The 16663-nt window shown below is 35.1% G+C and overlaps 1 protein-coding gene across 1 annotated transcript in view; it reads left to right on the forward strand.

The window, feature by feature from the left end:
* The window catches only part of ADGRV1 (adhesion G protein-coupled receptor V1), a 519149-nt gene that overhangs the window by 8912 nt on the left and 493574 nt on the right, over window positions 1-16663 (forward strand). Inside the window, 7 exon segments of the mRNA XM_032593635.1 lie at window positions 489-1054; window positions 1603-1873; window positions 2513-2842; window positions 9608-9784; window positions 11904-12127; window positions 16247-16373; window positions 16471-16656. Coding sequence (XP_032449526.1) covers window positions 489-1054; window positions 1603-1873; window positions 2513-2842; window positions 9608-9784; window positions 11904-12127; window positions 16247-16373; window positions 16471-16656 — 1881 coding nt within the window.

Raw genomic sequence — 16663 nt, forward strand, 5'->3', positions numbered from 1 at the left:
GAATAATTCACATGGTTGAAAACTAACCATTTGTATGTGATGTTTAATGTAGTTTTCCAGATTCTTAGATATTATGTATCTATAATATTATTCCAGCTTCTTAGATATTCTTATATTTATTATTAGATTACCACAATGCTGCTTTTGATTCTACTAATCTGATAAAACTAGTTAAATTTTATGTCCAGTTTTACTGTCATATCATTAGCATTATGTAGAGATTGGTCAAAGTTAAAGACATATACCTATACTTTAATACTTGTCCAGACAATTGCTTTATGAACTTTTCTTTACCTATCTAAAATATATTATTTAACTTAGGAAAATATTGTAATATAGCTATTAAACAGGCCTCTCTGTTTCCACCCTCAGTTAAAATATTTCTGTTTCTATGTTTGTATTGAAACATAGTGACTTTGTATACTTTGGTTTCTTTGCAGATGTTTTGGCTATTGATATTTTTGCTCCTGTTTATATTTTTTTGACAGGTACCAGAAAATGATGAAATATTTTTGATTCAACTGAAAAGTGTAGAAGGAGGAGCTGAGATCAACATCTCTAGGAGCTCAGTTGAGATAATCATTAAGAAAAATGATAGTCCCGTGAGATTCATTCAAAGTGTTTATTTGGTACCCGAGGAAGATCACATACTCATAATTCCAGTGGTTCGTGGGAAAGATGACAGTGGGAATCTGATTGGATCTGATGAATACGAAGTTTCAATCAGTTATGTTGTTATAACCGGGAATTCAACAGCACATGCCCAGCAGGACTTAGATTTCATTGATCTTCAGCCAACCACAACTATTGTTTTTCCACCTTTTATTCATGAATCACACCTAAAATTTCACATAGTTGATGACACCATTCCAGAGATTGCTGAATCATTTCATGTTGTATTATTAAAAGATACCTTGCAGGGAGATGCTGTGCTTTTAGGCCCTTCTACTGTGCAAGTCACAATTAAGCCAAACGACAAACCTTATGGAGTCCTCTCATTCAACAGTATCTTGTTTGAAAGGACAGTGGTAATTGATGAAGATACAACATCAAGGTATGGTTGATTTTAAACCTTGCTACACTTATTTTATTTTTTAAATGTTTTTAATTTTTGAAAGGTAGGGGGGAAGGGCATAGAACAAGAGGGACAGAAGATCTGAAGTGGGTTTTGTGCTGACAGCAGACAGACTGATGTGGGGATCGAACCCATGAACTGTGAGATCATGACCTGAGCTGGAATCATATGCTTAACTGACGTAGGCGCCCCTATTTTATTATTTTAAAATAATACGTTATTTGAATATATTATTCCAAGATTTAGTATTTGTGGTGTTGGACATAGTGCCAAACTGTGCCATTTCTTCACCATGGTTTTGCTGTTTTTTCTTATTTTCAGAGTAATTTAAATATGCAAGTGAATTCACATTATGATAAATTCCGAGGACACATCTACATATCTACCCCCTCATATTAAAAACATTCATTCTTTGTGATAAGGATTCTGCTTTTACTAATATCTGATGGCCAGTTTGACATTGAAAAACCTAGCTAAGGGAAACATAGTATAATATGTGACCTTATATATTTCTTTTAAAACTCTAGATTTGAAGACATTACAGTGGTTAGGAATGGTGGCACCCATGGGAATATTTCTGTGAACTGGGAATTGACACGGAATAGCAGTGATGCTTCACCGGTAATAGCAGATATCAGACCAAGTTCCGGAGTTCTCCATTTTGCACAAGGGCAGATGTTGGCATCAATTCCTCTTACTATCATTAATGATGATTTTCCGGAAGAGGCAGAAGCTTATCTACTTCGGATTCTGCCTCATACTATAAGAGGAGGTGCAGAAGTGAGCGAACCAGCAGAGGTAGATCACTTGTTATGTTTTACTTCTGTGAATATTTCTGTGTTACAGAGGAGCCAAAGAATTTGGTCACACAAATCACTTTTATGCTTAGTTTGATGCACAAATCACTTTTATGTTTAGTTTGATACAACAGGAGAAACACTGGTTTTGGAAATGACATTTGTTTCTTTCGCTCAAGATTGTCTCTTCTGTAAATAAGAAGTTCACTCTTCAAAAAGGTCCTATGAACAGTACATTAGTAAGGTCATCAAATCTATTTTTTTAAATTCTTTTTAATGTTTATTTATTTTTGAGAGAGACAAATTGTGAGTGGGAGAGGGGCAGAGAGAGAGGGAGACACAGAATCTGAAGCAGACTCCAGGCTCTGAGCTGTCAGCACAGAGCCCAATGTGGGGCTCAAACTCAACAAACCACGAGATAATGACTTGAGCTGAATTCAGACTTTTAACCGACTGAACCACCCAGGTGCCCCTCAAATCTGTTTTTGATTCATATTTTACTCTGTTACATATAAAAAGTGACCATCTTTAGACATGATCTGTAAATAAATACTAAAAATCAGAATAGCCTAGAAAATAAATAGTTTGGTATTGTCAGACGTGAGAATTCTGTACTTTAATATTTTATTTTTATCTGCAGCTTTTGTTCTACATTCAGGATAGTGATGATGTTTATGGCCTAATAATATTTTTTCCTATGGAACACCAGAAGATTGAAAGCAGCCCGGGTGAACGATATTTATCCCTGAGTTTTACAAGACTAGGAGGAACCAAAGGAGATGTGAACATGTTTTATTCTGCACTTTATATTCCTGCTGGAGCTGTAGACCCTTTGCGAGCAAAAGATGGCATCTTAAATACATCCAGGAGAAATAACCTCATTTTTCCAGAGCAGAAAACCCAAGTTACTACAAAATTACCAATAAGAAATGATGCATTCCTTCAAAATGGGGCCCACTTTCTAGTAAAGGTATTTTAATGATTAAAACAGTTTAAACTTTGGCTAACCTGCCCATGTACTTGTCTCTGTGAGAGAGTTAACTGAACATTACCTTGCCCTTATTTGTGGTTTAGATTCTACCATTGGTTACTAAATTTTGTTGAGGGGGTCCAAAGAGAGACTGTGCCTGTTCCCAAGCCATATAAGGATGAATAAAACACGGATCCTACTAAAGTTAATATTGTAATCAAGTGATAATGAAAGTACACCAACTTGAAATGCAGGTCAGAATATAATGGGTGACACAATGGAGTAACACAGATTGTTTAATGAAGAAGGGCCAGGGAGTGGGGAGATAGAGTGAGAGATCTTCCATTCTTTGGAGTTGATTTGGGCTAATGTGACATAGGAATGGGATTTGTAGGATAAATACTGTTTTTCATGATGGCTGCTGCAGGGAAGGCATTCCAGAAATAAAAAAGCAATATGAGAAAAATTGTGTAGATATTTTTAAATAATATACTGAAATCTGATTCTTTTGTCTATTAACTATAGATACAATCTCTGGCTTTTCATCTCTTTAATAATAAGAAGTTAGGGCCCCATAACATATTCTTCCATGTTGTGTTTTTTTTTTTTTATTTCTTAACTTTTATTAGCCAAAATATTATTTTATTGCCAAAATTTTATTTATTTTAATGTTTAGTTTTGAGAGAGAGAGACAGGCAGACAGAGCACGAGCCGGGGAGGAGCAGAGAGAGTGACAGAATTTGAAGCAGGTTCCAGGCTCTGAGCTGTCAGCACAGAGCCTGATGTGGGGCTCGAACTCCCGAACTGCAAGATCATGACCTTCGCTCAAGTTGGATGTTTAACTGACTGAGCCACCCAGGCGCCCCTTATTGCCAAAATTTAAAAAATCTGCACTCATTTGTGATACTGTGGCTCATTTTCCATGCATTTGGTTTTGGTTGCATCTGAAAATTAGCAATAAAATTGGTGCTTATCAAATTTTGGCTATGTAAATAAATTTAATACAGAATTAGATAGTATGAATGGATGGATAAAGAGTTTATAATCCCGTGTCACCACACATTTTGCTAACCGAAATATATATCAAATGAAATAGCATATTCCATTAATTTTTTTTGAATCATGCACATTTAAACTGGTTTCATATTTTTGCCTAGAGTTTGTTTTGTGGTTTATTGTTGCTTTCTCTGGTATTAGTAATTGCTGTCTTCCTATATGCCATCCTTACCATGTTATAGCTTCCAGTTGTCTTATATGTTGGATGGTGAGATTAGCCATATTAACTGCTTTTTATGCTTGCTTCACACCTGCTACTTGGGATGGGTTTTACTGAGCTCCTGAATTTTCCTGATCTCTTGCCTTTTCCTTCTTGAATTGTGTTTTAGTTTTGTTGTAGTATATCTTCCTCAAATACATGTGCACAAAAGGAATATGCAAGGTAAACTTTTGAGTTTTTGAGCAGCTGAAAACAAAATCTCAAACTCAACATTGATAATTTGGCTTGGTAGAAATTTTTAGATTAAAATAATTTTTTCTTCAGCACTCGGAAAGTATTGTCTTTTAGCTTCCACAGTTGTTGATGAGAAATTTGAGGGGAAAGACATTATTTACCTTTTTAGGTAACTTGCTCATTATCTCTGAAGGCTTTTTAAAATGTTTTTGGTGTTCTGAATTCTGCAGGGTTGTGTCCCACCTTGCTTATTAGCACTTGGTGGGATAGCTCTTTTATTCTGAAGACTTTTGTCTTTTTTTTTTTTTTAAAGCTGGGCCACTGCTCATGCTTGTCCCATTTGTGTATTTCTTTTTAAAATTAGGGGCGCCTGGGTGGCTCAGTTGGTTAAGCGTCCGACTTCAGCTCAGGTCACGATCTCGTGGTCCGTGAGTTTGAGCCCCGCATCAGGCTCTGGGCTGATGGCTCAGAGCCTGGAGCCTGCTTCCGATTCTGTGTCTCCCTCTCTCTCTCTGCCCCTCCCCAATTCATGCTCTGTCTCTCTCTGTCCCAAAAATAAAAAACGTTAAAAAAAAAAAATAAAATAATTATTATTTTTTATTTTAGAGAGAGAATGCATGCGAACAGGGTAGAGGGGCACATGGAGAGAGAGAGAATCTTAAGCAGGCTACACGCTCAGTGCATAGCCCATTTTGGGGCTTGATCCCAGGACCCTAGGATCATGACCTGAGCTGAAACCAAGAGTCGGACACTCCTGCAACTAAGTCAGCCAAGCACCCCATTGTTTGTGTATTTCTTGAGGATTCCTGGTGGAGAGGTCTAGGTTACCTGTTATGGAGATATATGATTTATCAGTATATAGAGGATGCCTCTTTGTAATATGTGTACCCAGAGGGAGACCTTTTGGCACTATTCCTAGAAATTTTGTCACTAGTGGTATGAGAGTCTGCCTGTTTATCTGTATTATTATTATTATTATTATTATTATTTTATGTCCCCTCAAAATGGAGTACTTATGATGTGGTGCATACTTCTGTCTATGAGGATAATGCATTCTTCAGAGCACCCATGAATTTCTCTTGGAGTGATGGGTGAGGAGAATATGGCCTTATATACAGTTGTATCTGCCTCCCCTTGGCTTGTGGGATGCTTTTGTGATATGACTGGCCAGATTGCGGGGAGGGGTCTGGATCTGTGAAGTGGATTGAGTGCATGTTTGAGCCTGTGGCCCTGGCCCTGTTGAACAAGAAGTTAAAGTGACAAGAATGCGGCTACTAGAACACATTTAGAGATACATTTAGAAAGCTGTGAGTTTGGCCTTATAAAAAATGTCACAACTTTTTTTTTTTAATATTTTTTTAACGTTTATTTATTTTTGAGACAGAGAGAGACAGAGCATGAATGGGGGAGGGTCAGAGAAAGGGAGACACAGAATCCGAAACAGGCTCCAGGCTCTGAGCTGTCAGCACAGAGCCTGACGCGGGGCTCAAACTCACAGACCGTGAGATCGTGACCTGAGCCGAAGTCGGCCGCTTAACCGACTGAGCCACCCAGGCGCCCCTGTCACAACTTTTTAAAATTGGTCCTAATAGATTGAAATACATACTGACTTCACCAGCTTGCGCTTAGGGCAGCATTTTCCCAAGTTAGGAGTTTTCAAGAGTCTCTGGGCGATAATAACCTCTCAAGAAGAATTTCATAATTTAATGGAGTTTTTTTTTCACTTTTGGGGTGAACTCTGTCCTTTGCCTTCTCTGCTGTTGTCTGGATTCAGAGCTTTCTTATTAATAGACATTGTCTTAGGCTTCTGTAAAGAATACCGTAGACTAGGTGGCTTAAACAGCAGACATTTATTTTAAATAAATGTCTCCCAGTACTGGAGTCTGGGAAGTTGGAGATCAGGGTGCTGGGCATGGTGAGCGTCTGGTGAGAGCACTCTTCCTGGTTTGCAGACTAATAGTGTCTTATTGCTGTGTCCTCACATAGTGGACAGAGAGAGAGGAAACAAGCTCTTTGATGTCCCTTCATATAGGGTCATTAATCTCACAAGAACTCTACTCCATGACCCACTTATCTCCCAAAGGTCCCATTTCCAAATGCCATCTCACTGGGGATTAGGTTTTCAATATGTGAATTCTGGGGGAACACAAACATTTAAATTCATAACATATGTTTCAGTGTATGTCAGTATTCAGTTCTCCCTCTGTTTGCCCCCAGTCTTGCACAGGGCACAAATGATACGTGAACCGAATTATTGTCCCAAGTGAAATGAGCAGAAGTTTTACACAGTTACTTTTGCTTTCATGGAGGCCTGGTCCTCCTGGCATCATGGTAATAGTGTAGTGGCAGGAGTTCAGTTTGGGACTGATGATGCAGTAAAGTTGATCTTGAGTCGTAGACAACTTTTCTGTGCCCTTTTTAGCTTTCTGATTTTTTTCCTCATGCTTCCTCAAAACTAGTTTTTTACTGTGATATAGACCCTATATAGATATAGGGTCTGTGCCAATATTAGTAAGCTTTTAGTCTTTTGAAAATATCCAATATCTCTATCCAAGTACCTGCAGAAAATCTCTTTGTAAGCAAAAGCTTATTCAGAACGTTCTCTGGATCAGATATTATCCAAGCTATTTTTCATCTTTCCATACGAACATGACAGAATTTCCTTTCTTGATGATACTTGAAAAGTAAGGAAAAGCTTGAAGAAGTGTATAATGTCTGAATTTTGGTGATGCCAGTTTAGAAATCTGTTCGCACCACTAATTCCAGACTCAATTCTTTATCTCTTCTGTATTCAGTTAAAAAACAAAAGGTCTTACAGCACAGACAGTTAATTTAACACTATAGGGCGAAAGAGACATTATTAGTCACGGACACAATTCCTCAAGGTTCAAAACAGCTGTAGGTTGTGGAAGGCTGGTGGAAATTAGAAGGTTGTATAGTTTGTATAGTACATAATGGATGAGCAACTCAAGAATAGGAGGCATCAGACTCTGTGTGGAAAGTTGAATGAAAGTGAAGAAAGGAGAATCTGAGACATGAGCTCCTCATTCTTCACCAACCCTCTCAGCTGAGTACATTAGTCTGAGATACAACTTTTGGCAGGCTTAGGGTTTGCTAATGTGCTGTCCCAGTTGCAAACCATCTGAAAGCAAAGAACGACTCTTTGTGAATGGGGCAGTTTGATTTAGCAGATGCTTAAGGAACCCAGACAAAAAGGCTTAGAGACTAGGAAATAAGCCTTGGAAAATTAGCATTTTCCTTTGGATCAGTTCATTTCATAGCCTTCTATATCTTCTTTCTTTGTGTTTTCAAAAATATTATATTTAGAATGAATTCTGTAGCTTTTTTGATAAATGTAAGCTATGACTTATTTTCCTTCTTTTTAGAAAGTTTTGAAGGAAAAATACATTGAGTTTTTTTTCTTGATATAAACAGTATTATTAGTTTAGCTCTTTCTGAGCGTATGGGAATGAGATTGTTCATTTACAAACACATGCTGACTCACACATGGCCATATATTTTAGAAACATCTTTGCCTTCAAGCAATGCACTTATATTTATATGTGATTCAAATATACAAATTTTATGTGTTTCTTCTTTGTGATATTTTTTAAGATAAATAGTAATTTATATGTGCACATATATAATCCTTTTCTCTAGAAAGAATGACAGTTATGTGGCTTTTACTGTTTACCTTTACATTGTATTTATTTTATAAAGTAAATGCAGTATACTTCCATGTTCTATTTTACTTGAATTAGTCTACATACCATATTTGCGGGAGAATTGGTCAATCTGATTTCTTTGTTTTCTTTTACTCAAATGACTTATTTACCAAATATGGAATTTTTCCTATCTTTGTCTTCCTGTATGTGATTTTTAAAACAAAATGTATGACATTTAAAAAAGGCGTTTACTTTTGCTCTATAAAATATATATTGTTTATCATAAAATGTGAGGTTGTATGTCGGATCAGAATTAGTCCTGTCCACTTGTGGAAAATCATCTTAAATTGCAAGTCTCTTCTGGTGGTACTTACTCTCATCGTTTCCACATTACAAAGCCTAACAGAGGGCTCTATAGAGTGGGAGGTCCATAATGTCTTACTAAGTTCAAAATTGCTTTTCAACTTAAAATCTCTATGATTTTTCCAGTCTTGTAGTGATTGTCTGTTGCTATACTTCTCAAGTGAACACTGCATGGGTTGATCAGCTGAATTTTGGAAAGTTAGAATATTAAGATGTTGAAGGTTTGTAATATACCAAGATTCCTATAGAGCTCATCCTGTGTTGGAGGGATGAGTCGACAAACATTTACTGTGTCTCAGCTGCAGTTTTGGGTCTATGTCATGGCTGGGAAAAGGCTGAGAAGACCACAGACTCACAAGGACTTTGCTGGAAAGTAAAAGTCTGGAGTGCATAAAATGATGAGCAAGAAACATGTGAAATTTATGATAAAGTTCTAAGTTTAGTGAGGTTAATAGAAATTCAGAAAGAGATAGAATAAAGATGACTGTAGATACCAGGAAATCTTCTGGAAAGAGAGGGAGATTTAACTGGTGTTTAAGAGTAGGTACACTTTGGACTTGTGAGATGATGAGAGGCCATTCTAGATGAGAAGAACACCATGAAAGTTATTCTAGTGGCCATGTTCATTACATACAGGGGTAATTTGTGTTATACGTAGGCTGTTTTTCTTTGAACAGAAAGACATGTTAAGTTACATTTGGAGTTCTGAATGATCTTCTGATACTGAATTTTCTCTGTCAGGGAAGGGGGAGTGGGTGACTGATTGCAGGTGTGGTGAGTGGAAGAGAAGAATGAGATATGGGCAACTCTATTTGGCTTTAAAGTCAAGATAGTTGGGTATAAGTGATAAGGAGGTAAAGAAGATGGCAGTGTTGGTGATGTTAGTGGTGACGGGACATGGAACAGATACTGATTTCTATTTTGGACATTCCGTCTATAAGGTGTCTGTGTGACATTTAGATGATGTCCTGTGACAGTTGATTATAAAGATTTAGAATTTGAAGGAGAGATCTAGGGATTTTTAAGGAGAGTGTATGAAATTATAAGATAAAGGGCTTAGGAAGAACCTTAGGGAATAATAACTGAAGAGCAAAAAGAGCCCAAGAAGCCAGTGCAGGAGATTGAAATAGGATGGTGAATGAAAGAGGAGGTGAAATTGCCAAGTTTATTTGTGAACTTTAGCCGTATTTACTTTGGTGCCCCGTGCTATTATGACTTTTTTTTTTCAATTTAAAAATTTCTGTTCTTTAAAATTTTTCATTGTGTTTGTTTCTTTGTTTATTATAGTTGGAAACTGTGGAGTTGGTGAACATAATTCCCCCAATCCCACCTATAAGTCCTAGATTTGGGAAAATCCAAAATATTTCTTTAGCGGTTACTCCGGACATTGCAAATGGAGAAATTGGCTTCATTAGCAACCTTCCAATCATTTTGCATGAACCAGAAGATTCTGCTGCTGAAGTGGTAAGTAGGCTTGTTCTCATTGATGGGGCCTAATGAGTCTTGAGATAATGCACAGACACTATTTTTTTTTTTTTTTTAGTATTAACATACAAAAGCAACAGATCTTGAAAAGCACCAGCATTTACAGCAAGTCTTCAATATGTCATTTGATATAAATAACTGATGAGGATGTGATTTTCCATCATCTTTTGCCATATTTGAAAAAATAAAATTAGAATTAATCGCTCATGGCCAGAATTGAGTATTTTGACGTGGCTACTTTTAGGTAGCGCTATGACATTTGACAGAGTGATAGCCAAATATATTTTTTTGTTGCCAAGTCATGTGTACCTCAGGTATCCTTGGCCTGTTCCATTTCTTAGCATTCCTTATGTTTGCCTCCTGGGGCAGGACTGGGGTGGCTGCCTTGGGTTCTCTGCTTGGTGATGGAAGTGATGGTGGTAAAGTAGTGGAATGCCAAATCCTAGGAATTTTATATTATATATATGGGTAAATTTTTGTGTATGAGCACACACAAAAGCATACTCATATATTCAACACCCCTACCTGCTCCCTACCCTAATTGAATTTTCCTGCCATCTATCCAGGGATGGCTCTAACCTTCAGCTTTACCATTTTCTGAGTCACAGTCTATCCCTGAGACCCTTTCCAAGTCTCTCACACTTCTGTTTGATTTAAAGTAGTTTGGGGTTCAGATCAGAAAAGAAGATAACTGTTTTTGTTATCAAAGCCTCATGTCAAAATGGGGTGTCTGCAACTTCCTTTGTTTGTATATTTCATTCTATAAATAGGCAGAGAAGCTAATTTTTTAAGATGGTTGTGATTTTTTATATTTTTTCTTAATACTCTGTTTCCTTCTAAAAACTAAAAAAAAAAAAATTAAAGAGTGGATTGCTTTCTTTCATTCATCTGTCATTGTACCATTTCATATTTTTCCCTTGAGAGAAGTAAGTTTTGAGGGAAAATTTTGGGCTTTATGAACCTGAATTCTTCTCCTTCTGGGAAACAGAAAGGGTGGAAATTTCCCTTGGTTCTGTTTCTCTGTGTTTCATCTGTAGCCCAGGCCACACCCATTCTTCAGGGTGATTAAAAGGCTCAGCCCTCTGTTAATTTTTTTTGTCTTCCCTAAATATCTTATTTTGCTCCCTAGTCTCCAGCCCTGACTATTGCTAGTCAAATTACCAGAATGGTTAGTGAGGAAAATATCTTCCATTTTTCAAGATGAGATGTATTAAAAAAGCAAAGAACAAAGAAAGTACCTTTTTTAGGGGCTTAAAAAATGGCATATCTACCATTAAGTATTCATTTATATTCTTTATTTGAAAAAACTTTATCATTGTCTATAATTTATCCTTTTATTATGTATATTTGAAATATACTACACTTAAAACTACCAAATATAATTTGTTTCAGAATTATTATAATATCCTTTATTTAGATCCTACAATGGAGAGGCACTCTAATCCTCTCCACAAACTTACAAAATAGGGAAACTCTAGCTTCATTTCACTTGTGGAAATTGAGGTCAGGGAGGTTAAGTAACTTGTCCAGAGTAACCCAGAATTATGATTTGAGTATCTGATTTTGTTTCTACTGCATTTATTGTGTGGGTTAGAAACATTTATTTATGGTATTACGGTGTATTTTTGCCCTCATCATTTTAGGATGCCTCTCACATAATTTTCTAGTTTTACTTACAAAAGCTCATTTTTCAGTTTATATTGTGATATTACGTTAATTCTTTTTTCAGAGAAACTGCAGTGGAAATGTATTCTTCAGGCAGATTGTTCTGTTTTTCATGATTTTTTAACTTTTAAAATATTTTTCTTTTTATTAAGACAAATCCCAGGTTAGGGATACTTTTGGGTGGGAGCAACTTCGTAGATAAATTTGATTAGCAAATACTAATAAGAATTAGCTATATCTAAAATTATTTTTATGCTTAAACAGAAGGCTTGTTCAGTTGTATTTTTAATGTCATCTAATAGTTGGCTTCTCTATGCAGAATGCATATATTCATAATTCACATAATAACATGTGCATGCCCTAACTGAAAGCTTATATAATTTGTTAGCATATGTTTCAGAAGAAATTGTTCCATTTTTTTTCTTTGTATAAGGTCTACATTCCCTTACATCGAGATGGAACTGATGGCCAGGCTACTGTCTATTGGAGTTTGAAGCCCTCTGGCTTTAATTCAAAAGCAGTGACCCTGGACGATATAGGTCCCTTTAATGGCTCTGTTGTGTTTTTATCTGGGCAAAGTGACACAACAATCAACATTACGGTCAAAGCTGATGATACACCGGAAATGAATGAGACGGTAACACTTTCTCTAGACAGGTAATAACCCGTTTAGTTTATGTTTATTTAGTAACATGTATATGTTATATGTTCAAGGTCTCTGAAATAATTTTTTGTTTTAATTATTTCCTCCATATAAAGTAAAAAGAAAAAACTGAGTGGATAACATTTTGCTCCTCTTCTGACGTTTTGTTTTTTCTTGATGGCAACTATGAATGTTATGACATAGTGAACTTTTACCCTGCTATTCATTATGAGGAAACATTACAGGGAAAATTTATGAAAGGTATCAGATACATCATAAGCATAGCTAATATGTTGCTATATTAAAAAAGTAGGCAGCAACAAATCTAAAATGTTAGGTTAAGCAAACAGCTCTGTTGGCTTCATTTTCAACAGGGGAGAGGATTAGAGCTTTATTTTGAGTGAGTAAAAAGAAAGCGTTAATCTTTAATGAAATTCTCTTTTAGCATAGAATGTGAATGCTAAATAGTATTTATATTTTTAGAGAATCAAAAGTACAAATTTAAGAGGTATTCTTCTGTAATAATGAGAATTTACTTAATATTTCTCAGTGGATAATTGGTATTAGGAAAATATTACAGTCTCCTAAAGAGAATTTTTTTTAAGCAATTCAAAAAATCTCCAAAAATGAAAAAGAATACTGTATTTAACTGATGTCAGTTAATTAAAAAAAATCAAGATCAATCTTATGTACTGTAATTCCCTATATTAAAGTTGATACTTATTAGAGGGGGTTAGTGCGATTGGAGGGCTTTGTAAAATTCATATTTTATAAACAATAAAATTCACAGATAAATTTAATTGACATTATCTTATATTACATGAATCAGGAGTGAAATAGTAATCATTATTTTATGGAAGCCCTGATCCTCTGTATTTTACCATTAGGTTTTTCTTTGTAGGTATTTTGCGTAAACATATTCCATAAACCTGATTAGTAGCTCTTCTTTATTTTTATGTTGAGGAAAAATAAGAATGTACGGAATAAATTTACAGAATGTCTGCTATGCATTTTGTTTTCATAACCGTTTTATGTGTACTTTTTTACGTGAAAAGTAACAAAACAACAACAAAGTGAACAAAAAAGCAAAAACCAAATGCAACACTCACACTGTCCAAATGACTTACGTTTTAAATACGTATTTCACATTAAATCTTATGGAAAGGTATTTCAAATGACTCAAGAAAATCAGTGAAATGTAATGTAAATGAAAACTGAAAATGATTATTTTTTCACTTACATTCTTTTTCTCTTAGTTAGGTTTGAGTACTTAAATCAATAGACCGTCTTCAAAAATAAACTGAAAGAAAATGAACAGCAGTTATAAACCAGACATATAGCAGTTCATAGAAATTGTTAATGAGTTTCCACTTTGGCCAAATGTTTAAAGAATGATTTAAATTTCATCTCTGAAAGTTTATAGTGACTATAATTCCATCAAAATAGTCAATTTTAACTTTATAATATAAACCTTTAATTAAATATAATTTTTATGTGTTTATTTCTCTGTCTCCCATCGGCAAAAACAATACACAAGAAGTACAAATCATGGAGTAGAGAATTTCAGGAATTATTAGTTCCTCTCTTTTCAAATACAGGAAATTATTTCAATTTTATATTAAAATGGTTTAATTCAATTAGCACTAGTGCTTACTTGTATTAGTTGTGCATGAACAAGAATGAGCAAAGTACCTTTGAGTGTTCTAAGACATATTTAATTAAATAAATATGAGAATAAACTCTTTGATTGGAAATAATATATTTTACCAAAACCTCCATCTCACTTTTGCAAATTTTTAACAAAACTAAAATGAAAGAATGAATGGTAGTTAAGTATTATTACGTTATGATATAATAGTGCAACAAAAATAATTAACACTTTATTGTGGTACATTATACACTTTCTCTAAAGTCAAATTCAAATACAAGTTCTCTGTAGTACAGATAAAAGTTGCTCTGGAGTTAAACAGTTTATGATGCTTTCAATATCTTATCAGGTAAAAAATATTTTACTGTTTAGTTTTCCCCAAATCAGAAAAAGAAATTATTTTTCCAATTTATTTCAGAAAACTTTTTGTATATGTGGTGTATAACCCCATTTTTACAATGTTATTTGACTTTAAAAATGAAGCCCTTGTGTTGTGCATGTTGACATGTTTTTTTGAGGCTGTTTGAAAATGCAGTACATTGTATATTTGAAAGTATTTAGATTTCCTGATACTAAGTTCTTTGTAAGTAATAGTTGTCAAAATTAAAAGATAAACTGCTGTCTTATGGCTTCTTGAATATATTTCTATGCAAATGGGAAAGGTATGTATTTCTTTGCTTATAGAGTTTTAATTTTTTCAAAGAACAGTTGGCTTTAGATCTGAGGACAAAGATTTTTGTTTTTTTAAAAACCTCATTAAAGCTACTAAGTAATTATAAGTCAGGCTGAATGAGATTTGCTCAGCTGCTGCGGTCTGTGAGCACGCACAGTACTTGGCAGGCCTCCGCGCCTTGGAGCAGGCCTGGAAAGGAATGTCTTCAATGGGTGTTGACATGCTGGCTGGCCATGGGGTCATCCTTCCCAAGTGGGAACTGCTGAACCTCTTGCTAGCATTTGTCAATAGCAAAGAAACCAATGTGCAGAATTCCCATAAAGTGTACATTACTGGCTTATGGGGGAAAAATGAAAGGCTTTCTTGAGCTTTATTTTTACTCTGTCATTCAAATTCCTAGCAGTATTAGTGAGATTTTGGCAAATGGTGTCTCTGTCTCTTTTTTCGTCCCTCCCATACTTCTTTCTGTGTTGACAGGGTAGAAACCAAAAGGTTTGTCGTGTTTTTTGGGTAAGTGTACAAAATAATGACTGGGTTTTTTTTGTTTTTTGCTTTTGGTTTTGGTTTTTCAACCTTTTGCTTTTCCAGCCATTGTTTTGGACAAGGCTGTGATTCTGCATGACCACAGGTCTTGAGAAATTTTGCTTGATGCCTGTGCATGTTTTGTGTGTAGTTTCATTTTCTAATGGTAAGAGGAGCGTGTATGAAATATGGGCAGATTTGTTATGAAAATCATATGACTGCATTAACAATATAACAAATAGCTGTCCTATTATTTGGACTGTCTCTTCTGTGGCCATGAGTATGCTAGGTGTTGGTTGTCTGATATCCAAAAGCTAGAGAAGAATGTTAATTCTGATTCTCTTTTACGTAGGAAGTGAGCTGTCTTTTCTACGTATTAATTGTGGCTTCATTGTAATTTTGAGGTCTGATCATGAGTACTTTTTGGTTTAGCAGACAGTGACATTTGGGAAGGTTTAGAGCAGATTGCAGGATTGAGAATTCTCAGAGTATGCTGGCTTTTAAACCCCCAGAGCCTTGCCTCCCAGTCCCTTTGATCATTCTAATTACACATTGAGCATAAAAACCAGAAATGAAAAAAATAATCTGGTTTTAAATATGTTCTTTTGAGAGATGTATTGGAATTGTTTACCAAGTCATACATCTCAGTTCCATTCTATTCCATATTTTTTGGTGTATGTCCTATATTTTCTTATATATAACAAAAAATTACGAGGTTAAAATTGAAGTGAATAGAACCATATGAAAGGTCACAAAATATTTCTAAAATCTAATCATAATTTCATTTATTTTTTATCTGTGTGGTTTGCTTTAGTCCATGCAGTTACCCAACTTTTATTTAGTTAGTATAATCTAATGTCATGAGTTATTTAAAAAAAAAATTCAAGTGTATGTAAAGTCAAAACCATTTTATTTAAATATATTTTCTAACTACATGTTACAAATTAAATTTTTCTAAAACTGTGAACAAATTTCTAGATTTGGTACTTTATAAAAATATATTTATTGCCTTTGATTACTGTATTTTTGGTGTACTTAGGCAACATGCGATTTCAGTCAAATATGAAAGATATAAAGAATTCAGAAATAGAAATTCTTCCATAAATGTTATGAGTAAAACTATTTTGATCCTAAGTGATTTTAATACACTTAAATTCAGTTTAAGTTTAACTCCTAGTAACATTCATATTCATTTTCTGAAAGTGTTGTAAATATTATAAGTAAGGCTACAAAATTGAGAAGTAAGATTATAGGTGGCGGATGCCTTTTTCTCCCCTTTGCCTTTTACAGGGTCAATGTGGAAAATCAAGTGCTAAAATCTGGATATACTAGCCGTGACCTAATTATTTTGGAAAATGATGATCCTGGGGGAGTTTTTGAATTTTCTCCTACATCTAGAGGACCCTATGTTATAAAAGTGAGTATGAAAGAAACTTCCATCTATTCTGTACTCACAACTTGAGGAGAACAGTCTTGATGGATTTGAACTTTTGTGGATTTTCATTTTTTTTAAGGAAGGGGAATCTGTAGAGCTCCATATCACCCGATCCAGGGGAGCTCTGGTTAAGCAGTTTCTACACTACCGAGTAGAGCCGAGAGATAGCAATGAATTCTACGGAAACACAGGGGTGCTAGAATTTAAACCTGGGGAACGAGAGATCGTAATCACATTGTTATCAAGATTGGATGGGATACCGGAGGTACAGG

The sequence above is a fragment of the Lynx canadensis genome, chromosome A1, assembly GCF_007474595.2.
Source record: "Lynx canadensis isolate LIC74 chromosome A1, mLynCan4.pri.v2, whole genome shotgun sequence".
Taxonomy (NCBI): domain Eukaryota; kingdom Metazoa; phylum Chordata; class Mammalia; order Carnivora; family Felidae; genus Lynx; species Lynx canadensis.